General features: G+C 42.2%; 1 protein-coding gene across 2 annotated transcripts in view; it reads right to left on the bottom strand.

Annotated features, from left to right (window-relative positions):
- TNRC6C (trinucleotide repeat containing 6C) overlaps window positions 1-24,790 on the bottom strand; it is a 111,428-nt gene that overhangs the window by 42,155 nt on the left and 44,483 nt on the right. Inside the window, exons 4-6 of one of the 2 annotated variants that reach the window (XM_011988168.1) lie at window positions 18,222-20,831; window positions 4,755-4,970; window positions 1,461-1,627 (exon numbers count right to left, since the gene is read on the bottom strand). In XM_011988168.1, the coding sequence (XP_011843558.1) occupies window positions 1,461-1,627; window positions 4,755-4,970; window positions 18,222-20,613 (2,775 nt within the window). In that variant the 5' untranslated portion in view covers window positions 20,614-20,831. The remainder of the gene's footprint in view (window positions 1-1,460; window positions 1,628-4,754; window positions 4,971-18,221; window positions 20,832-24,790) is intronic. The other variant, XM_011988095.1, reaches the window with a different exon arrangement.

Here is a 24,790-nt window from a genome sequence, read left to right as displayed (position 1 = left end):
TGAGAGATGAAAAATGGCAGGCATCTCTGAGTGCTGTCTGGAACTGCACTGCCTTCCTGTGAGTCTGTGTCTAGGACCACTGGTGCTCCTTCTCTGTGGACCAGCTACTCTTCACATTCTGTGATTTTTTTTTTTTTCTGGCTGATTTTTTTTTTTTTTTTTAATCAGTTTCTAGGACTTTATGTATCAGGGAGATCCGCCCTCTCTATGATATGAGTTATAAACATATTTTTCTAGTTTGCTATTTTTCTTTTGACTTTGATTATGGTATTTTCTGTCATGTACAGTTTTTATATTTATCTACTGACGCAAAAGATTTTCCTTTATGCCTTTTAGCTTTTGGTCATAGTTAGATAGGCCTCTCTGACTCCAAAATTGTTTTTAATGTTCTTTCACATTTTTATATTTTTAATATTTAAATTTGTGACCTACTTGAAATTCAGTCATGCTGAATGTGGACTGAAATGGGCAGTCATCTAGAAAAAAAAGAGATACATGTCTCATGTATCTCACATATATATGAGATGTGTATCTCAATTTTTTCTAGATGACTGCCCATTTGTGTCTTTTTTTTTTTTTGAGAAGGAGTCTCGCTGTGTCGCCCAAGTTGGAGTACAGTGAAGCGTTCTTGGCTCACTGCAACTGTAAACTCTGCCTCCCAGGTTTAAGCAATTCTCTTGCCTCAGCCTCCTGAGTATCTGGGATTACAGGCGCCCACCACCACGCCCAGCTAATTTTTGTATTTTTAGTAGAGATGGGGTTTCACCATGTTGGCCAGGCTGGACTTGAACTCCTGACCTCAAGTGATCCACCCATTTTGGCCTCCCAAAGTGCTGGGATTACAGGCGTGAGCCACTGTGCCCGGCCTGCCCATCTGTTTTAAGACTTCTTAACCAACTGTCTCAAACTTTTTGGTCTCAGGACCCTATAAAACTCTCTTAGAGACTGAAGATCCCAAAGAACTTTTGTTTATATGATTTGTGTCTTTTGCTATTTACTGTATTAGAAATTAAAACTGAGAAAATTTAAAAATATTTTGTTTAAAAATAACAACAAAGTCATTACACATTAACCTAACATTTTAAAATAAAAAGTAATTAATTTTTCATGAGAAGGGTGGCATTGTTTTGCCTTTTGGCAAATCTCTATGTCTGGTTTAAGATAAATGGCTGGATTTTCATGTCTGTTTCTGCACATTCTCTGCTATAATAAAGATCTCTGGACACCTCTACCCTATACTGGAGAGAGATTTCAAATGAATAAGACAGTCTTAGTACTGGCATGATAATAGTTGTGACCTTGCTTACTCCCCTGAATGGGTCTCTGGGACCTCCAAGGGTCCTAAGACTACTTTGAGAACCTCAGGTCTATCTTTTCATCTGATTAACTGGATACTGAATGTGTTTGAAATACCTTTGGTTTTCAGGGTATCCCATCTTTAAGAATGTTGTACGCATTACCTTTTGAAGTCCTTTTTTGGGGGCATTCCCCCAGGAGCTGCAGGAGGAGGCGCTTTCTTGGGAAGCAGCATTATTCCACACGTCCCCTTCTTCATCCTCCCACTGGCTGGTACTGAGGTTCATTTCATCCCCACCACTGCCCCAGCCTTCTTGCATAGATTTTGAAGCTAGAAATAGAGCAAACATGAACTTATCAAATTCACGTTCCTAACGCGGACGATGCTTCCACTATAACAAATAATTTAGGGGAGGCGGGACAAATGATGCACTGCAATCTACCTTTTTATGCCTTCATTTCTCCCAGATCTCAGAATTGAATTTCTTCTGCTACATATGTAAATAAACATGTATATGTACATAATTTTTCCTTCAAACACCAGCTATTTGTACTCTGTGCTGTTCTAAACTTTCTTAACCAACTATAGATCATTCTAAAACACAAACATGCTAAGAACAAATCCTGGGGCCACCAGGGAAGGTGGCAATCTCTACATGGTATGAAAAGGCTACAGAAATGTAGATTCCTAAAACATTTCATTGTCCTGTGTGGTTTTTAAAATTTGTACATTTTTTCTTTTTTTGAAACAGGGTCTTGCTCTGTTGCCCAGACTACAGTACAGTAGTGCAATCATAGCTCACTGCAACCTCGAACTCCCGGGCTCTAGTGATCCTCCTGCCTCAGCCTCTTGAGTAGCTAGGACTATAGGCATGTGCCACCACATCCAGCAAAATTTTTCTTTTTAATAGAGATGGTGTCTCACTATGTTGCCCAGGCTGGTCTCAAACTCTTGGGCTCAAGCGGTCCTCCTGCCTCAGCATCCCAAGTGTTGGGATTACAGGCAGGAGTCATCACAAGTGGCAGGAAAATCTGTAATGGGATGCTTCATAAATCTGTATCTCATCTGTGCACAGGAGCCACACTAGTCTTCTCTGTATTGTTCCAGTTTTAGTACGTGTGCTGCTGAAATGACCACCTCTGTCTGATTCTTAATCACTGCTTGATCCAAACCTGTGAGGATTAAGTGACACAGAGCAGAGCTTCTCAAACCTGCCCACTCATGACAGTCAGCTGGATCACGTGCAGTGTGGCAGGCCTGAGGTCGGGCTCGACAGGCTGCATTTCTAACAAGCCCATAGGAGACGCTTACAGACTAGCAGGATGGAGGTCTTAGGCAGATGGAGCTACAAAGTGACTATTGAGTTTCCACTTCAGATATTGTTTTTCCCTCCTTTCTTAAAATACAAAGTGATTTTCGGTATCAAAATTACCCCAAATTTTCACTTCTTGGAAGAATATGAAGAAGGGCAAAGACTAGGTAATAGCGCAATTAGCTGGGTCTTTAATGAAGATATAATGCTGATAAACATATAGAATAGACACGTAACTGTGCCTCCAAGGAAAAATTCTCAAGATAGAATACACTGCCTCAAAATGGCACATGAATCTAAATACTCAGAAATTCCCCTATCCTTTAGGTTTGTAACAAAAAGTAATATAAATGGAATAAATACTTTGAGCAGAGTGGTGACTATATGGAACACACTATCGAGCATTAGCAAAAAAACAAAATATAAAAGCAATAAAGTTGCATTTTAATATCTAGGACATCTAATAATGTCCAAAGAAAAGATGAAGCTTCTGGCCGGGCACGGTGGCTCACGCCTGTAATCCCAGCACTTTGGGAGGCTGAGGCGGTTGGATCACAAGGTCAGGAGATTGAGACAACCCTGGCTATCATGGTGAAACCCCGTTTCTACTAAAAACACAAAAAACTAGCCGGGCGAGGTGGCGGGCGCCTGTAGTCCTAGCTACTCGGGAGGCTGAGGCAGGAGAATGGCGTGAACCCAGGAGGTGGAGCTTGCAGTGAGCTGAGATCGTGCCACTGCACTCCAGCCTGGGCAACAGAGCCAGACTCCATCTCAAAAAAAAAAAACAAAAACAAAAACAAAAAAGATGAAGTTTCTGCAGTTATGTGAACAATTAGTTTTTTTTTTTTTTTTTTGAGATAGAGTCTCTGTCTTCCAGGCTAGAGTGCAGTGGCCTGATCTTGCCTCACTGCAATCTCCGCCTCCCAGGTTCAAGTGATTCTCCTGCCTCAGCCTCCTGAGTAGCTGGGATTAGAGGTGCCCGTCACCATGTCCAGCTAAGTTTTGTATTTTTAGTAGAGACGGGGTTTCACCTTGTTGGCCAGGCTGGTTTCAAACTCCTGATCTCAGGTGATCCACCCACCTCGGCCTCCCAAAGTGCTGAGATTATAGGCATGAGCCACCATGCCCAGCCAGAATTAATTTTAATACCAGATTTAAATCAGTAATCTTATATTCATGTTAATATTACAAATATCACATTGCAAAACACCCATATATTATAAGAATTCCACGTGGTATACATAATCTGGACATTTATAAGGATATTTATTACCTGCAAATTTGCTACACTTTCAGAAAATGGGAGGAAAATGTACAATTTTTTTATTTTTTCAAGTTGTTTAGGGATAAATAACTTGAAAACAAACATGGCGAATTCCACCCAAAGTGGAATTCTGTTGACAAGATGAAAGCAGGGCAAGATGGCAAGATACGTTAGGCTGCTGTGAGGTAAAACATATTTTTAAAAACTTATCTCAAGAAGATGACATGCTTTATCTATCTTGCTCAGTGAAATAGCAGGTTTAAATTACTTAATGTGGCAGGTACAAGAATACTGCTGAAGTAGTGTGGGCATTACCAGGAGAATCAAACATAATATGCTGGTTGCTTTGATTCTTGCATTTATTTGTATTATTATAAAAGGAGGGCATGGACATCTCTTAAAACCGCCTTCGTGTTCACGTATCAGGCATGGCAAATATTTTATAATCTTGGCTTTTTTTTTTTCTTAAGAGATGGGGTCTTGCTCTATTGCCCAGGCTGGATGCAGTGGTACAATCATGACTCACTACAGTCTTAACCTCCTGGGCTCAAGCAATCCTCCCACCATAGCCTCCCGAGTAGCTGGGATTACAGGCGTGTGCCACCATGCCTGGCTAATTTTTCCATTTTTTTTGTAGTGACAAGGTCTCACTATGCTGCCCAGGCTGGTCTCGAACTCCTGGGCTCAAGAGATCCTCCTGCCTTGGCCTCCCAAAGTGCTGGGATTACAGGTGTGAGGCACTGTGCTTGGCCAAGATTCTTGGTTTGTAGTAAAAGCGTAAATATAATGAGGAAAGTATCCTAAAACTCTAATTTTTAAAATTCAATACTTTGAGTCATTTCTAAATTGCCAGATCAGGGCAAGCACAATGCTAGGCTTACCTGGTTTGCACAGGGCTGAGGCAGCACCAGGTGCGCCAGCTCTTCCAAACGCCACTGGCGGCTCGGCAGGGTGATCTCCCCACCCGCTACCACTGCTGGGTGGCTTCCCCCACGCTGCTGTGCCATTATCCACCAGGGGAGAAGGGGAGGATGGTTCTCCCCAAGAGTTTTCAGTCTTTGAGTGAACATGAGGCATTTCTCCCCAGCCTGATGAAACTGAAAAAGGTTCCAAGGGGTAGAGAAAATAATGAAAGTGCATCAGAGAAAAGTAAAAATATAATTCAGTTTTCAATTTCAAAATAATTTCAAGATAATCTATCCTTAGAATAGCCCTTAGTAGAAAACTTAAAGGAGGCAAATGTATTACATGTAATCTGATTTGTTTAGCTTTGTATTTTAAACTTTTTATTTATTTATTTTTGTTTAGAGACGGTGACTCACTGTGTTGCCCAGGCTGGCCTCAACTCCTGGGCTCACTCAATCCTCCTGAGTAGCTGGGACTACTGGGGCGTGTCACTGCACATGGCTTGTTTAGCTTCTTAAAACTGGTCAGATGCTGTGGCTCATGCCTGTAACTCCAGCACTTTGGGAGGTGGGTGGATTACTTGTGGTCAGGAGTTTAAGACCAGCCTGGCCAACATGGTGAAACCCAGTCACTACTAAAAATACAAAAATTTAGCTGGGTGTGGTGGCACACACTTGTAATGCCAGCTACTGGGGAGGCTGAGGCAGAAGAATCTCTTGAACCCAGGAACCAAGTAGTTATGTTTTGTGAAGTCCTAAGTTATACTTTGGCAACCCGGGAGGCAGAGGTTGGAGTGAGCCAAGATTGTGCCACTGCACTCTAGCCTGGGCGACAGAGCGAGAATCTGTCTCAAAAAATGAAAAAATAAAAAATTGCCATTTTCTAACTCCTGACCTCTACCCATTTACAACTTTAAAAGTCCATTAAACATTAAAGCCTATTCAATTGTCAGCATTTGCAACACAGTAGTGTTTAGAAGAATAGTTTAAAACTATGGTTAAAAGCTTGTTTACTTATTGTATTATATGTAATGACATAAAAGAAATCATTCTAAGAAAAATTTGTGAGTTGCAAATATATACTGAAATATTATTCTTGTTTATCTTTTGACCATCATAGACACAGATCACCTTATCTGGGCAAAGAAATGAGAAGACGGCAGATTAAACACATAAAGGTGAAGTCATAACTGGAAAATGCAGATGGTTCCCATGGTACCACCCACAAGCTGAGGGAGATCTGAGGTTTCTGTCTTAGAAGGCAGACGAGAGTTGAATTACGGATCAAAGTAGTTCCTATAGGTACTCTGGGAGGGTTTTTCAGGAACCCTTTCATTCCTCTGCCAAGTCCTGTTGCAACAGCATCCTCAGGAATTGGTCTCTTGTGGAAACAGGTTAGAGACGCATATAGAAGCCTGTGGCATCACAGCTGACACGTGACAACATGGGTGTGAACTTTAGGGATCCACTTATACACAAATTTTCTTCCACCTCCACCACCCCAGAGATAGCAAGACCAAGGCCCCCCCTTCCTCCTCAGCCTCTTCCTCAACATGGTGATGATGAGGATGAAGACCTTTATGATGATCTACTTCCACCTAATGAATAGTAAATATACTTTCTCTTCCTTACAATTAAAAAAAAAATATACACACACACACACACATATATATATATGTGTGTGTGTGTGTGTGTGTGTGTGTGTGTGTGTATTTTTTTTTTTTTTGGAGACAGAGTCTTGCTCTGTTGCCCAGGCTGGAGTGCAGTGGCATAATCTTGGCTCACTGCAACTACCGCCTCCCGGGTTCAAGAGATTCTCATGCCTCAGTCTCCCGAGTAGCTGGGACTACAGGCATGCAACAACATGCCCTGATAATTTTTGAATTTTTAGTAGAGACAGGGTTTCACCATATTGGCCAGGCTGGTCTTGAACTCCTGATGTCAAGTGATCCGCCTGTCTTGGCCTCCCAAAGTGCTGGGATTACAGGCATGAGCCACTGCACCCAGCCTTTACAATTTTCTTAATAATGTCTTCCATTCTCTAGCTTATCTTATTGTATAAAACTCTGAAGGCATAAAAAAGTATGTGTTAACTGACTGTTTGTTATCAATAAGGCTTCTGGTCAAGTAGCTAAGTTTTTGGGAAGCCCTAATTTATACTTTTGATAGCCCTAATCCCAAACTGTTCAAGGGCCAACTGTATTATCTACAGGCACAAAAGAGGTTATGACACCAGGTAACAAGGAGGATTTCCCCATGCCCTTCACTCTTCAGTACAAAAAACATTTTATGTTGCATAGGTCAATCTTATTTTTCCAAATCAACTCAAATTCTAATCTTTTGCTTCAAATTCTAATCTTTTGCTTCTGCCATAAGCTCACCTGACACTGCTGATAGTCAGGCTGACAGCTTGTAGCAGTTTTAATTTTCATACAGATACATTATGCTCAGAGACAGAAATGTAAATATTTTAAGTCATAACTGTAGAAAGCATGAGACAGTTCAAGAGAAAAGCTTACAGTATAAAATGCAAATAGTTAACCATCAATTTTACATTGTTTGGCCTCAACGTGGATATTACAACATTAATTATGAAATGTATTAATTTTCTGACTAAAAATAGTATGGAGTCAGTTCCCTTGATACTCTTTATTCTAAGAAAATGCAGTAAGATGGATTAATAACAAAAGGATACACAACCTAGAAATCATTTTAAATTAGAAGCTCTATGCTGAACAATATATTATGTAAATAGTTACCAATAACAGGGGAGTTAGCCCTAACCAGTTATCGCTGGCAATTGCTAACTACAATATTAACTTTAATTACACGAAAGACAATAATATATATTGGGAGAAGGAGTTTTACAAATTGAAAGGACAAAATTAAATCAGAGACATTAACATAGCTAATAAAATTATCAAGGTTTTGGGAAGTTAAAATAACTTATGTGTTGCTAAAGCCCAATTAGCTATAAAAATACTAATTTACTGTAGGTAAATAATAAACTCACCTAGAATTTGTTTATCTCTAGACCTCCATCTCTTTGAGGAGGCAATACATATTACAAATTGTTTAAGTCAAAACTAAGGATAAATACTAAGATTGTGGTAAGCATAGTTAATTGATTTTTGTAAAGAATTTTAAATTCCTCTTAAAGGCAGCAGAAATGTCTAGTGAGTATTTTCATGGAGAAGGCAAACGACTTGCAAGCATCACATTTCAAAATCTTAGAAAGAAATGGAAGAACACTTGCTTACCCAAAAAATGAAAAAACCGAGTATTTCCATTTTTATATTTATTTAATAGGGATGGGGTCTTGTTATGTTGCCTAGGCTGAAATGCAGTGGCTATTCTTAAGTGTGATCATAGCGCACTGCAGCCTCGAACTCCTAGATTCAAGCGATCCTCCTGCTTCGGAGTAGCTGAGATTACAGACGCCTGCCACTACACCTGGCCCAGTATTTTCATTTTCAGTTGAATCTGGCAAGAATACAACTTACCTGCATCCTAACAGAAACACTAGGATGTACCATCTGACATTCTAAAGGTTCTAGAAGAGATGCTAAAAACTGAAATGCAATAGAAAATTCTGACGCAAAACAAGTAGTTTCAGCACACAGAAAATGATTTTAAGTACACAGAATTAAAACAATCTCTACTCTTAAGTGTTTATCATCAGAATGAATTTGGCATCTTTTTAATAATTTATAGGAATTCTTTTAAAGTTAGAATTGATGAGGTAGAACAAATTTCTTACATTTAAAATACTGATATTAAACTTTTAAAAATGATCCTTCAAATACTACTGCTTTTTGCAGAATATTTCTGTACTACGGGGTCTTAGAATCGTTACCTCCCTTCAATTTCTTCAAATTGACAAACAAAGATGGGGATAATAAAACACAGCCAGGATTTGTAGTTTTCATTCAATTTTAAAATATACATTCATCTTTCCATCAGAATGGAGAAAATATGGCATGCACCCGGAAGCTGGCTATAAAAATGAGCAGCAGATGGAGAAAAGGCCAAGAAACAGGACCAGGGAACAGAGAATCTTTCTCTCACTAAACACTGTTAAGCACATCACATCTTAAGCACTACAGATAATTAAGTCAGTGGATGGAATTCTTTCCTCTATGAAATAAGAAATCAATTCTAGCTTGTTCCATGGATGCCATTTACATGGCTTTGTAAGTGTGATGGGCAGTCCTTTTTGGGAGGAAAGGTTTAGTTGAAAAGTGGCCAGTTGTAATTAATTAGAGTATATGATAAAGGACTAGGCCAGACACGGTGGCTCACGCCTGTAATCCTAGCACTTTGGGAGACCGAGGTGGGTGGATCACTCGAGGCCAGGAGTTCAAGACCAGCCTGGCCAACATGGTGGCACACACCTGTAGTACCCACTACTCAGGAGGCTGAGGGACGAGAACTGCTTGACCCTGGGAGGCGGAGGTTGCAGTGAGCTGAGATCACACCACTGCACTTCAGCCTGGGTGACAGAGGGAGAGAGTTAAGACTGTTTCAAAAAAAAAAAAAAAAAGAAAAAAAAGATAAAAGATTAAAAATGCAATCGATCAGGCATTTATTGAGTGCTTGCTATGTGCTTGGCTTTTTAAGGTACTGACTTAAATATTAACGAGATGAAATTTTTTTACTCATACCAATAGCCTTTAAGCTTAATGTAAATTTACTATGATTGGTTGGGTACTTGCTTATGGAGGAACAGAGCAGAATTGATAGTTGCAAGATCAATAAAACTTTCTTATCTGAAATCAAGATGGGTCTTTATACAGTGAAACTTTATACAGAAGAATTTGTTCATTATACAAGAGTATAGTCAGATGGCAAAGCATCCTACTTCTCTGAAAGTCTTCGTGGTGGGCATTTTACACTTCCGTTCCAAATTCAGGGGACTCTATTTGAGGGTTAATGATTCGGGGTCCTTTCTAGAAGCTGACCATGGGCCTCAAGCTGCACAGCAACTTCCCTTAGAAGAGCTTCTTCTGCCTGCCTTATTGAGTCATCATGTGGAGTAAGTATTAGAAAAGGAAAACCATCTTATTTACTTTTGATTTCACTACATTAATACAGATTTTAATGTGGTAACTCTTTCCTACCGGCATTGGGGGCGGAGGGCACACTATATTTTCTTCTTCTTCTTCTTCTTCTTTTTTTTTTGAGACAGGGTCTCCTGTTGTCCAGGCTGCTAATGAACTGTTAATTCTACAGTCTCAAAGAATAGCTTGGTCTAACAAGCTTGGAGAGTGAAAGGCTATGATTACTTGTAATTCTTAAGTAATCATACTTATGATTTTTGCTCTCACTGGAAAAGAAGGCTTGGTTCATGTCTGGGTGGTGGTGCAACCACAGCTCACTGCAGCCTTAACCTCCCTGGGCTCAGGTGATCCTCCTGCCTCAGCCTCCTAAGTAGCTGGGGCTAGAGGCGCATGCTACTATGCCCATCTAATGTTTGTATTTTTTTTTGTAGAGACATGGGTCTCACTAGGTTGCCCAGGATGTTCTCAAACTCCTGGGTTCAAGCAACTCACCTGGCTCAGCCTCCCAAAGTGCTGAGATTACAGGTGTGAGTCATTGTGTCCGGCCTCACACTGTATTTTCAACTGTCTTCATCATTTACCTATTTCGAGTTGAAGGTACCTAAAGCTAAGGCCTTGGCATGTGGGGTTCACGTGTCTCATGCCATGGACTTGCACTGAGAAGCATCTCTTCCTACTTCTGTAGCAGGCTCCCAACTCCCCAGCCCTTGCTCAAGTCCAGCTCCACTTAGCAAACCCCTCAAACACAGGAAAGCAAAAACAACCCAGCCAAACAAAACCCAAGAAAAATCCCACATCCACAAAAAGCATATATCACTCAGACCATTCCTCTTTCAGTAACTACTGCATAGTGCTTAAAATAGAATTACTTCTGGCTGGAGAGGTCAATGGGATCTATTTCTGAAGTTATGTTAAAACAGCTGAGCTGTAACAGGATCTTGCGATTCACTCCATCTGCAGGTGACTGTCTTTTGGTGTAGTTTTTATACTAAAGAATGATAAACTTCCTAGGACAGGAGTCTGGAAGGAAGGCCACTGCTCTGTGGCTTCTGCTGCTGATGAGACTTAGAGAAACAATACACGTCTCGCCTTTGTAGGCAGAAGCTTCCTAAATCTAATTTTTTCCAAGTTTTAGTTTAGTGAATTGGAGATAGGCCTCTTTCATGATTAATGCACACAATCTCTGCTTTTATAAGATGATAATTGTTTCAGAAAACTAAGTTTTAAAGCAAGTATCACCAGATTAAGTACCCACATGCAAAGTAAAGTATGCCTCTGGCTAGAACCTTTGCTGACTTGTGGGAGCCCACAGTGGTCACCACCAGCACAGCTGGAATACCTGCTATGGCTGAGAGACATCTCTGAAGAGCTGCGAATAGGCAGCAAAATGAACACACAACAAATTCTAGACTAAGATTAGTATTAGCAGTAGACTCCCTGACAGTTTTCTGATTGGCATATGTAATATTTTACTTCTAGCCACTGTTGGAAGACACAGTGAGATGTCACTACCCCACTGCTGCTGGTTTACTTGGATCAATTGTGTAATGGCCTTCATATTTAACTCTAAAATTATCTACATTTCGGTGAAATCGGAGTTCAGAGGTGAAATCCCTGGAAGTTCTTGTTCAATTTCATTGTGAGATTCAGAGCCAACTACGAGGCTCCGTTGCTCACTAAATGGTTTTATTAATTAATATTCAATGTTCTCTTGTGTGGCTGCAAGTTGGTTTTTAAGTGTCCCAGAATATTTATGTCTGCGTACGCGAGGTAATCATGTTGCTCTGAGTATTTTTAGGGCCTGCTTTCATTCCCTTAGAACACACAAAAATGTTATGTTTGCACTTTGGCCCTTTCTGCCACATCCCACTAACTGGTAAAACAGCAGACTGATTTTATGACGACTTAATAGCTTCATATGCACAGCAGAACACAAGGTCCTGCAATTCTGGCTTGCACCAGAGACAGTAATTGAGGCAATGTTGGAGGAGGAGGATGTGTGTGAGCCAGTGTAGACAACTTTACATCCTGTGTCAGGTGTGGCCTCTGGAGCCCTTCTCAGGCAGCCTACAATTTCTGATAAAAAGACAGGCACAGGGATATTTCTCTGGACTAATACTGCTGTTTTATCTCCAGAATGAATCTGAACCAGGTCCAGACAATCAAGTTTAGGAAGCTATACTGCATTTCCTAAAATACTATGTTTTCCTCAGGCTCACAGAAAACTAATTAAAATCAACAAGCATAGGACAAAAATGACTGTACTGTAGCATTCGCTCCTTTAAAACAACATACATACAAAACATGTAATTCGGAAATCATATTTTATAAGATAGGAGAGATCAATACCCTTAAGTGGCAATGATCAACAACTTAAAACCCAAACTCTGACATAAGTGAAAATTCTACAAATTCAGCATAGGTCAACAGCAAAATTGCATAAAACCTAAAAACACGAACTTTAAAAATAGCAGAAATTTCATGAGGTAGTCACAAGTGGAAGGCTTCTGTCTGGGAGTCCCAATAGCTATGGAAAGCTGTGCAGGCATTCAAGCCAGTGGGCAGCACGGCCTGGCAGGTGCTGAGACTACTGCTGCCCTTGCTGACCCTGACTGCCCAGATGGCACAGTCCCCAGAGAGAAGGGCAAGGGGCTGCCACCGGGGGTAATGCCACTCCTGCATGCTGTCACCTCTATGAAGGGAACTGGTGTGGAACTGTTAATTCTACAGTCTCAAAGAATAGCTTGGTCTAACATTAGCTTGGAGAGTGAAAGGCTATGATTACTTGTAATTCTTAAGTAATCATACTTATGATTTTTGCTCTCACTGCAAAAGAAGGCTTGGTTCATGTCTGAGACTTACACATCACAGGTAATACAGGGCAGGAATAATATTCAGTGTAGCCACTTTATGCCAGAGGTAGAAAAACAGATTGTTATAAATGAAAAAAATGAATAATCCCATATGTTGTGCAATATACTAAACTTGACATACTTTCAGCATGTGAGCATACTTCTACATGGAAAAAAATTTGTGTAACTTTGTCTGTTAATTGGTAAAACTAGATTTTCAACTGCTCCTATAATACTGCTACAACTACAAAGAGCACACACATGCACCGGCTGCAAGAGTTGCAGGGGAGAACAGAGTACACTGTTAAGGTGTAGCAGTTACAGCACATTTTCCTTCTTTCTATTTGGTGATAATACACGCAATTTGTTTAAAAAACTATAAATATTTTTCATATAAAAGATAATTATTTTGGCTCTTTTAACTGAACAAGAATGCCCTTTTCGGAGTGAAGCTCCCATGTTTTAGCTACCAAAAACGAGTTAAAAGTAGTTTCTGGGCAAGGCGCGGTGGCTCATGCCTGTAATCCCAGCACTTTGGGAGGTCAAGGCTGGCTGGCAGATCATGAGGTCAGGAGATTGAGACCATCCTGGCTAACACAGTGAAACCCCATCTTTACTAAAATATAAAAAAATTAGCCAGGCGTGGTGGCGGGTGCCTGTAGTCCCAGCTACTCGGGAGGCTAAGGCAGGAGAATGGCGTGAACCCGGGAGGCGGAGTTTGCAGTGAGCTGAGATCGCGCCACTGCACTCCAGCCCAGGCAGAGAGCGAGACTCTGTCTCAAAAAAAGAAAAAAAAAAAAAGTAGTTTCTGGGCCGGTCATGGTGGTTCATGCCTGTAGTCCTAGCACTTTGGGAGGCTGAGGTGGGTGGATCACTTGAGGTCAGGAGTTCCAGACCAGCCTGGCCAACATGGTGAAACCCCATCTCTACTAAAAATACAAAAATTAGTCAGGCATGGTGGTGCTCGCCTGTAATCCCAGCTACTTGGGAGGCTGAGGCAGGAGAATCGTTTGAACCCGGGAGGTGGAGGCTGCAGTGAGACGAGAGCGTGCCACTGTACTCTAGCCCAGACAACAGAGTGAGATGCCTCAAGAAAAAAAAAAAAAGTAGTTTCTGGCCAGGCATGGTGGCTTACACCTGTGATCCCAACACTTCGGGAGGCCAAAGTGAGAGGATGGCTTGAGGCCAGGAGTTGGAGACTAGCCTGGGCAACACAGCATGACTCTGTCTCTAAAAGAAAAAGTTTCTCAAGATAACATATCCTTAGATATCCTCCAACGGGGAGATCCTCCAACAAACGCAATATGGTTCTAACCTCTGTAGGGTGTCATGGATATAATATTTTACATATATATTACACATCTGAGACTTCACCATCTCCCTCCCACATACGTACCCTTGGAGAGCTACTTAATCTCCTAGGTCTCATTTGTAAAATGAGGCCCAAGGAGCTGTAAAGATTCAGTGTGAGACGATCCATAAAAATGTTCCATACATGACAGCCAAGCATGGCCAGACCACACTTATTGCAAGACTCCAGTGCCAGGCACAGGGCCCTCTGTAGCTTGAGCTCTTCCAGGAATTGGCACTCAAATTGGGACTATCCACTAAGGGTAGATGGGACATGCAAGCCAATTTAAAATAGTCATGGGCTGTATAATGACGTTTTGGTCAACTGACTGCGTAGATGACAATGGCCCCCTAGGATTATATATAATGGAGCTGAAAATTTCCCATCATCTAATGATGCTGCACCCATCATAATGCAGCGGAATGCATTTCTCATGTGTTTGTGGTTATGCTCGTGTAAACGAACCTACTGTGCGGCCAGTCACAGCAAGGTCTAGCACACACAACCGATGATGCTAATACAGGACTATGTTACCGGTTTATGTCTTTACTGTACTTCCTGTTACTGCATCTCCAATGGGACAATGTATGGAGGTGGACAACAATGATACTGAAGATCCTGGTCCTGTGCAGGCCAAGGCTAATGTGTGTGTTCGTGTCTTAGTTAACAACAAAGTTTAAAAGGTACAAAAAAAAGCTCACAGAATAAGAGTATAAAAAATAATTTTGTACAGCTGTACAATGTGTTTGTGTTTTAAGCTAAGTGTTACTGAAGAAAGAAAGGTATCTTTTAATAAATGTAGTGTGGCCTAAGTGTACAGTGTTCACCAAGTCTACGGCAGTCTCCAGTGGTGCACAGCAGTCTCCAGTGGTGTGCAGTAGTCTCCCATGGTGCACAGTGGTGAACTGTACTTTGCAGTGATGTACAGTAGTCTCCAGTGGTGCACAGTAGTCTGCAGTGGTGTATAGTGGTGTATAGTAGTGTAGTCTGCAATAGTCTCCAGTAATGTGCAGTAGCTCCAGCAGTGTACAGTAGTTTGCAGTGGTGTATAGTAGTTTGCAGTAGTGTATATTAGTTTGAGTAATCTGCAGTAGTGTACAGTAGTCTGCAGTGGTATACAGTAGTGTACAGTAGTCTGCAGTGGTATACAGTAGTGTACAGTAGTTTGCAGTAGTCTCCAGTAGTGTGCAGTAGCTCCAGCAGTGTACAGTAGTTTGTAGTGGTGTATAGTAGTTTGTAGTAGTCTGCAGTAGTGTACAGTAGTCTGCAGTGGTGTATAGTAGTGTACAGTAGTCTGAAGTGGTATACAGTAGTGTACAGTAGTGTGCAGCAGTCTCCAGCAGTGTACAGTAGTCTGCAGTGGTGCACAGTAGTCTGCAGTAGTGTCCCAGGCCTTCACATCCACTCACCACTAACTCACTGACTCGCCCAGAGCCACTCCCAGTCCTGCAAGCTCCACTCATGGTAAGTGCCCTATACAGGTGCACCATTTTTAATCATTTATACCATATTTTAATGTTCCCTTTTCATGTTTAGCTATGTAAATACTTACCATCGTGCTACAACTGCTGACAGTATTCAGTACAGTAATATGCTGGGCAGGTTTGTAGCCCAGGAGCAATGCCTGTACCACACAGCCTAGACGATTAGGAGGCTATGCCACCCAGGTTTATGTAACTATACTTTATGTTAACACAATGCTGAAGTTGTCTGATGACACATTTCTTAGAATGTATCACCATTGTTAAGCGATGCATGACCATATTAATTCTGCTCCTGGAGCTTTTTTGTTGTTGTTTAAAGAAATGGGATCTCATTATGTCACTCAGGCAGGCTTTGAACTCCTGGGCTCAAGCCATCCTCCCACCTCAGCCTCCCAAGTAGCTGGCATTACAGGTGGGGGCTCTCAGATCACTTTCTGCATACCTTTACTATAACGCTAATTAAACTCTATTAAATTTGATATTACTGGCCTGTCCCACCAGACTATTCCTTACTTAGGAAGAATCTTCTTTTTCTTTTTTGAGACAGAGTTTCGCTCTGTCGCCCAGGTTGGAGTGCAATGGCCCCAACTCAGCCCACTGTAACCTCTGCCTCCCGGGTTCAAGCGATTCTCCTGCCTCCACCTCCTGAGAAGCTGGGATTATAGACATGCACTACCATGCCTGGCTAATTTTGTATTTTTAGTAGAGACGGGGTTTCACCTTGTTGGTCAGGCTGGTCTCAAACTCTTGACCTCAGATGATCTGCCCGCCTTGGCCTCCCGAAGTACTGGGATTACAGGCGTGAGCCACCACGCCCGACCTAATCTTATTTTTCAAATCCCTTCATTTTCCTTCTTCCTGCTTCTCCTTATCCTCCCAAGTACTTTATAAAATGTAAGGGCCTAGAAATATTAGTCATATATTAGTAAAAAATTGGAATAACAAATTCAAGTACTCCAAGGAACCAGTCAGTTAACGTAAACAGGCCCAGTGTAAGAACAGCAGCACAAGCTTGATGATGCTCAATGGCTACTGATCAGAAGCCTCAGTGCTGGGAATAATCAGGGGTCAGGGGGCAATGTGACACTGTATGGAGAGAACGCACAGGCCCTTAAGAAGGCAAGTGGCTCTGACTGACTGCTGCCATGTGAATCCAATGTGTCAGACTTTTCAGGTTTCCAAATGAAGCCAGAAATCTGTAATTTAATATAAAACATCTGCATTAAAAAATGCCAATTCACAGAGAAAATGTGGGCCAAAAATGCACATTTGTGGGACTAGGTGCAGCCCATGGACCGCTGGCTTTTGACCTCTGGTTTAGTGACACTGATGTGTTAGGTGGAGGCTAAAACTGTCTTGAGGATCCATAAAGGACTCCTGATGTGGCAACCTCACTGAGGTACAAGTGAACTACCAAGCAGTCTACGAGGAGGCTGGAGGGCCCAGCTGGTGGGCCAGGGGAGGTCCTGTAGGGCAGTCATAATTGAATTAATGTAGCAAGCAGGACAGTCTCCTGTTGAATGCTTATGACAAAAACTAAAAAGGTGCCCAAATGCCCAGGTTGCCCTACACAAGATGGTGATTCCCCAACTCCACTGGTCCCCAGCGTGCAGACCTTCCAGGCTTACTGTTTCCTCCCCTGCACCATCACTGCCCAACATTATGTATATACTTTAATTCACGTGCTGTTGCCTCCCTCACTAGATCTAGACCCCACCATGGCAGGGTTTTGACTGTTTTGCTCCCTGCAGTTTACCCAGCTACTAGGGCACAGCCTAGAACATGGCAGGTCCCAATAAATTCACTGGTGATCTCTGGGCCCTGACATTGCCCAGCAACTCTCCAGGGGCCCCAGTCAAGTCAGTTCTCTGTTCCTGTCCTCTACATGGGCTAATGCACGCTCCCCCTCTACTCATGCCACTGCTCCTGGCCAGCCTTCCTCCACTCCGGGCTGCTATCCACACTCCCAGAGAAAAAAGAACCCCAGAAGGTGGCCTTGGCCCTCTGGCCATGACAGCCTGGACCACCTGTGCAGTGCTTTTTCCTGCTCCTTGCTTCGCAAGATGGGTGAAGTGCCCTTGTCCTGCTGGATGCAGGGATCTCTTCCCTCTTCACTCATTCTCATCTCCATTTGTTCCTTTCTAATAGCTCTGAAACATGCTCGCGACTTTGCCACCTTAAAATCTCTCTGCTCTGGACCTCGCCCCTCTGGCTGAGAACTGGTCTTTCATATCTGGGACCTTTTATTGTCCCCACTGGACACAGCGGGCTCTGAGCCTCCTGCTGTGCTCATGGGCATGCCAGTGAACTGACACAGTCATCTGCACACTTGCCCAAGTTCTGAGCCATGTCTATCCTATCTTCTTCTTTGCTCCTGTATCCAAATGGTTACGAAATCTTGGAATCATGCACTGTCATTGTCTTCAAATCCATCGTCTCCACCCCAGGCCACCACTGCCACCACCCAAACATTCGCTTGATGTTCTACTGAGTGTGCTTAATATATTTTTTCTTGAATAGAAAACCACCAGAGGATCCTGCTTTGCTCTCACTGGATAATCTTTAGAAACAATATTGCAGGGAACTGAAATTATTTTAATGCTATCTGCTATTAAAAAAAACACTACTCAGAGTATTCATGAATATATAATGAGAATAAGCTTTTTTTTTTTAACTTGTAAAGAAACATGAAATACCTTTCATACCTGGACCGAGCAATGGTGATCGATTCAGCTGAGTATTGGCCTGGTGCGGTGGCGGCGTCTCGACCCTGTGTGTGGTGTTGCTCGTGGTAGTGGTGGTGGTGGTGGTATTGGTCGTGGTACTGCTCTGGATGACCGGGTTGTTTCTATCCCACATGTTTACAGTTTTATTGTTATAGTTGCTTGGGTCCCCCCAAGCTGAGGTACCATCATCAATTTCCATTTTGCGGCGAATGGACGGTGGAGAGGGTTCTTCCCAGCCAGTTGCCTCACTGCTGTCCTTCTGTTTGACTGGTACTGGCCCCCCGATCCACCCTGTTCCTGTCTGTTTCACAGAAGCAGCTCCTCCCCAGTTACTCACATTGTTGTCTTGGGGTTTGCTAGCCCAGTTCTGTTGGGGGCCAGGTTTTAAAGTCTCCCCCCAGTTTGTACCTGGATTGGCCTTTGTATTTGTGCTGTTGCCCCAGCCACTGCTCCCAGATCTTGTGGTGTCATTCCAACCAGACCCTGACCTATTACTGTCAGCATCCCATCCAGATCCATTTTTTTTCCCATCCCCCAAGTGTCCAAGGACAGATGATGAATCTGCCCAATCTCCCCCTCCGGCACTCCAGGCTGGATTTGATCTTTGTCCATCTCCCCAGTGTTGGGATTTGGGCTTTGGAGGCTCACCCCAGGTGGGTGACTTGTCCTCCTGATTTGCGGCCCCACTCCAAGCATGGCCACTCTTGGCAGCAGCAGCAGTACTAACAGCAGTAGAGCTTATCGAGTCCCCCCAAACCCCCGGGCCACTTGGCGCTTTGTTGTTGCTGTCTCCCCAACCTGTGTTTGCTGGCACAGCGGCAGGTGGCGCATTGACCCACCCAGATACTGAAGAGGTATTTGTACTGTTCATGATGGACCCATCGTTCTTCCCCCCTGAGTTTGAAGGCTGAGTAGCTGCACAACCCCAGGCCTCTGTCCCATTGTCATTTTTCCTTTCAGACCTAGGGGATTCTTCAAATTCCCAGGCAGTGTTTTGCTTTACAGGAGTCTGTCCCCAACCAGTATTAGATAGAACTCTTGGGTCAAGATCATTCCTTGGCAACTGGATATGCCCTTGGTCTATAATCCCTTTATCTCGCCTTCGACCTTCTCCCGTTCCTTCCCTCCCAGTGCTTCCTTCATTGTGGTTGCCAGAACCATCACTACTTCCTTCACTTGCTGTAGTTCCAGAAGATGCCGCTTTGGCCCAGGAGTTCATGTGTTCACCACCAGGCTGCACGGTAGGGTTCTGGCTGGTGACACTAGGACTCTCCCACCCTGTTGATCCTTTCCCATTGATGTCACTATTGGAATGCTGGTTTGGGGGCTTTCCCCATTCCCCATTCACACCGTTAGAGGTGCTTCGGCTGGGGTGGCCCCAAGCTCCCGAATGGATATTACCAACGCCATTGTTGCCACTGCCCCTTCCCCAGGCGAGTATTCCAGGACCAGCAGGAGGTCCTGAATCCCAAGCATTTCCTCCATTTCCTTCCTTTTGCACAGCACTGCTGGATCCGTTTTGTTTAGCACTTAATGCTGAGTTCACAGTGTCTCCATTCCCCTGACTGAACCCAGAATTGCTATTTCCTGTGGCAGGGTTACCTGGGGACAGTCCCCATACAGAATTGCTTATTCCTTCAGCACTGCCCCCACTGACTTGAGAAACTGATGATCCGTTAGCACCAGGAAGGCTTTGCAGGTGGGGCGGGATGATGGCCCCCATACCAACAGCCATGCCCCAGTTTGGCAGTCCATTTGTCTGCATTGCATTGATAGGGTTGGGTGAAGAGTTCATGGGGTTAGTGTTATTTGGTCCATCAGTGTTAAGGTTCTGAGGTTGTGCGCTGAAAGACACATTCTGAGAAGTGGACGTTTGTGGTTCTGTGCTCTCTTGCGGCAGCAAGTTTCCCCAAGCACCTAAAGTGCCTGTTGGGTTCCCGTTCTGGTTGCCCATATTTTGACCTATGGCACTGACTGGACTGCAAATACTGGAAGGGTTGCCTGTCGCCACGGTTCCTTCATGTCCAAGTACAGGCCAGGCAGCTGGGTTGGCATTAGGATTAAGGTTAAGATTAATGCCAGCATTGGAGTTGGAAGCACCCCAGCAATTCTGACTTCTCCCATCTCCAATCATAGTGTCCATTTTTCCATCCCCACCACTGATAGAGCAGTGAGCCAGGCCAGAGCTGGAGCCTGTGGCTACACCCCACACTCTGGTCGCACTTCCATTACTGTTCGCTCCCCCTGCTCCAAGGGCACTCTGATTAGAAGGGCTTTGGACGAGTGCGCCATTGGTGCCATTATTGCCATTTGTCTTCTTGGTATGTCCAGTGAAGTTGCCCTGGGCACTCCCTGTAGCCATGCTACTGTTCTCTGAGCCACAGTTGGAGGCAGAGTCAGTGTCTGTAGTACATTCTGAGGCAGATTCAGTCTCTGTTCCTGTGATGGAAGGCCACGCCTCCTTGTCAGTCCTATCTATTATCACTTTATCCCAGCTGCAGTTGGCTTCGCTTCTGTAAGTAGGCTGCTGTCCCCAGTGGGAATTTTCATAATGATCTGCCAATCCACTATGACTGAGATCTGAAAAAGATGAAACAAAATTCAAAATTAGATTTTCTACCCATTTGTCAATGAATCAACTGTTAACTAGTCTTTGGGGAAGCTCTTTATTTCAAGTCTTCAAATCTGAATGACAAGCACTAAAAAATGACTTAAAGAAAAAAGCTATTTGTCTTCTTAATAGATCCCATTTTAAGAAGCATTAATGTTTTTAAAATTATATCAATTCTTACCACTACACCATACTATTATTCCCCCTGGAGAATATTCACAATGCACATTAGCACATCAGCATCTCTGAAAGCATCTGTAGTAAAGCCAGCTCTGAAAGATACATGACTTTGCAACTCCTATAAATATAGAGACTGAGAAATGCTGGCAATGACAGTAAGTTCACGTGGAGTTTTGAATAAAGCTTATAGTTCTCTTTAAGATCTCTAATTAGATTACAGTATTATATAGAGGCGAAACATGGCTTTCAGTAGGAAAAAGTTGTAAATTGCATTGCAGAATCATAACAGAACCAATATTTGGGGTGGGGGAAGTGGTGACAGAAGGAAAGAGAGAAAAGACAAGGAGACAATGCTATCAAAATGTTATCAAAAATACTAAGGATTAGAAATGTTTAATTAGATGTATACTACTTTATCTGATCTTATCTGCAATTTGGTTTATCACTGTCTCCTGCACATTCATAAAAAAAAAAATCTGTAGCTCAAGGACATCACTAAAAAAAAGAAAAGAGAAGAAAAAGAATCTCAGCCCTACAGGTGCTATCTTTTGGATCTCTAAGGATTCCCTCTATCCTTGTTTTCTATTTCTTTAGTCTTTTCTTTGGAGATCCCTAGAATAACTACATGTCATCTTCTTACAGTATTTAACTCTTCGGGTCCTTTTAAAGAATCCCCTGTGTGGATCTGCATTTTATTTCCTATGACTTTAATAATTATTTAAGTATTTCCAACATCGCAGTCAAACTTATATTCCAATCAACTTTTTGGCAGACTTTATTCAAAGTATGTATCACTCAAAAATAAAGTAAAAGAAATGTTAAAAAAATCATTTAACCTAAATATACAACAAACCACATATATGATTTAGAAATCCTTAGTGAATTTCTCTAAATACTACAATATACAAATAAATTGCAATAAAATATTTTCTTCTCTTTTAGAACCTTTTAATTATGTTCTCTTCAAATTTATTTTAACAAGAAAAATCTTATATACAGTTAAAACATGAATTTCCCAAATAAATTCTCTTTTACAGTTTGATGTAAACGAAAAAAAGGAAGTGTGTAAAAAATTATCATTATCATTAGAAAGACCACACTAAAGCTAATATCAACCTAAAAGACATTTTTATTGCTTGATTTAAGAGCAATGTAATGATTTTATAATTATGCTCTAGGTGATTTCAAAGTAGGTATGTAATTCCAGGTGAAAATTACAAAGGAAAAATGAAGACAGGCAACAGAAAACTTTAAATGTTGAAACTGCTATAAAATGACTAGGTTCTTTTCACTGCCAAATATTAGGGGTTGGATCTATAACCCTGGTTTATGACAATTTGGTTTCGCACATACTCGAAAAACTAATATAATAACTGACTAAAGAGATAAATGAGCCATTCCTCATTTAACACAGAAAATAAGACCAAGTTAACACACAGAGATTATGGCTTGTTGCCAGCAAATATTGTCACATTTCATTTTAACACCAGTTTGGGTTCCCTCAGGGACAGGTTGTGCCATAAGGCAGGCTGTCTCTTGACTAGGATAGCACTCACTGCAACCCACACCCAGAAAGCAGGGGGTTAACAACCGATGCATTCTTTCCCATACGTGAGTTGCCATTTGAATACACAGTATTATTGGTTCCATTCCACGACAGTCACACTGTAAAATGATCTGCCCTCTGTTAATGGTCTACTTCCAGGACTTGAGGATTGCTCGGCCCCCAATTTGACAGGTTCACACTCAGTTACATGACAGGTTTGAAAGAAGGATAGCATTATAAGCTGGTGGCTAATAAATGCTGTTGGACAACTGTCTAGCCACATGAAATGAAAGTAGATCCCTTATATCGTATACAAAAATACATTCTAGATAAAGTAAAGAGCTAATTAGGAAAAGCAAAACTACTTAAAGCTTACTAAGGAAACACAGGAGACCATCTTTATGACCCTGGACATTGTATCTTCTTATAGAAGACAGGAAATATATAAGACATAAACAGGTGATAAATTTGACTATGCTAATATTAAAAACATCTATATAACAAAAGATATCATATAATGAAAGCTAAAAAAAACAAGCCACAGCAGGAAGAAGATACAACAGATAATGTATGGTTATCAGACTAACGAATTCCTGGCCAGGCGCAGGGGCTCTCGCCTGTAATCCCAGCACTCTGGGAGGCTGAGGTGGGTGGATCACCTGAGGTCAGGAGTTCAAGACCAGCCTGGCCAACATGGTGAAACCTCGACTCTACTTATACAAAAATTAGCTGGGAGTGGTGGTGCACGCCTGTAATTTCAGCTACTCGGGAGGTTGAGGCAGGAGAATCGCCTGAACCTGGGAGGTGGAGGTTGCAGTGAGCCGAGATTGAGCCACTGCACTCCGGCCTAGGCAACACAGTGAGACTCCATCTCAAAAAAAGAATCCTAAAAATCAGTAAGAAAAAGGCCAACAACTCAATCAGAAATGGGAAAAGGATAGGAACAGGCAATTTAAAAAAGAGAAAACTCATAAGCCATTAACATATGAAAAAATAATCAACCTCATTAATAATTAAGAAATGCACCTTAATGTTACACTCTAGATGAAAGTGACACAACACTATGATTTTTGAATTGTGGTTCCCTCTGGGGGTGGGATGGGGACCAGAATGGAGGTGGAGGGTGATACCTATAACATTTCTAAAACAGAGAGTCTTGAAGCAAATTTGGCATGCTATTATGTTAAATCTCTATTGTGAATATAGTTACATTATTTTCTGTATGCTTCTATTGAAAAAATATTTTTAAAATTTTTAATTTTTATGCTTAAATGTGATCCAAATCAGGTGGCAGAGCAGTCTGATTAAAAACCCATCTGATCCCTGAATTAAGTGTCTAATTTCTGAAGGTGAGTTCCTTGAGGGCATGGCAAATATCTTTTTAGTTTTCCATTCAAAATGCTTGCCACATATAGGCAAACAATATATGTTTCCTGGGCAAACAAAACCATAAATGCACAGTGCTACAATCTGAGTTCTAGCTGAAGTCACCAATCAGCTGCACTTGTACAGCCCAGATTGCTTTGAACAAGCACATCTGTCTTCTGAGGGAACCACTTCCACTACAATGACGTCTCTTACTCTGACCTTCCCAGGCTTTGAGGTGTAGATCTCAACTATGCCACAGCAAAATAACCATCAACAGGGCAATACTGGCAGGAAGCAAAGTCACTTCTACAAAGGCCAATATCCATCCCTAACAGCTGAAGTGCCATAAGGATGGCCATATAGGATGCCATAAGGATGAAGTCATGCCTGTTGAGTTTACATACCGGGTATTTCTAGAACCTTTTCCATTAAAACAAGAAACAAAACTTCCCTCTAACTGCCCCTATTCCAAGCACCCTCATATCTTGACTGGATTACTGTCAATAACTTTCCAACAGGTCTCTACCCACGCCCCCTCCTGTGCCCCCCACCCCCTCAACAATGTGCCCAACACTGCATACAGTGCTCTTTTCCAAATGAATGCCCAGTGGGTTACCAACGGTTGGGTCTCTTTTGAGGCTGCTCATATCATTCTTTCTCTTGCTCTGTGCTCCAGACAGTTCCTCAAGGTGCCATCTGTGTCCTGCCCTCCCAAAGACAGGGCTGTTAAACGTGCCATCCCCTACCTGGGCTCAATGTCTATTCTTTTTTCCTATCTCAAATCCATGGACATTTAATTTGGGACATTTTTGTTCCATAGTTATGACTCCCTCA

The sequence above is a fragment of the Mandrillus leucophaeus genome, unplaced genomic scaffold, assembly GCF_000951045.1.
Source record: "Mandrillus leucophaeus isolate KB7577 unplaced genomic scaffold, Mleu.le_1.0 Scaffold1, whole genome shotgun sequence".
Taxonomy (NCBI): domain Eukaryota; kingdom Metazoa; phylum Chordata; class Mammalia; order Primates; family Cercopithecidae; genus Mandrillus; species Mandrillus leucophaeus.
Note: the sequence above shows the minus strand (reverse complement) of the source record. Positions and strands in the feature narration are given on the sequence as shown.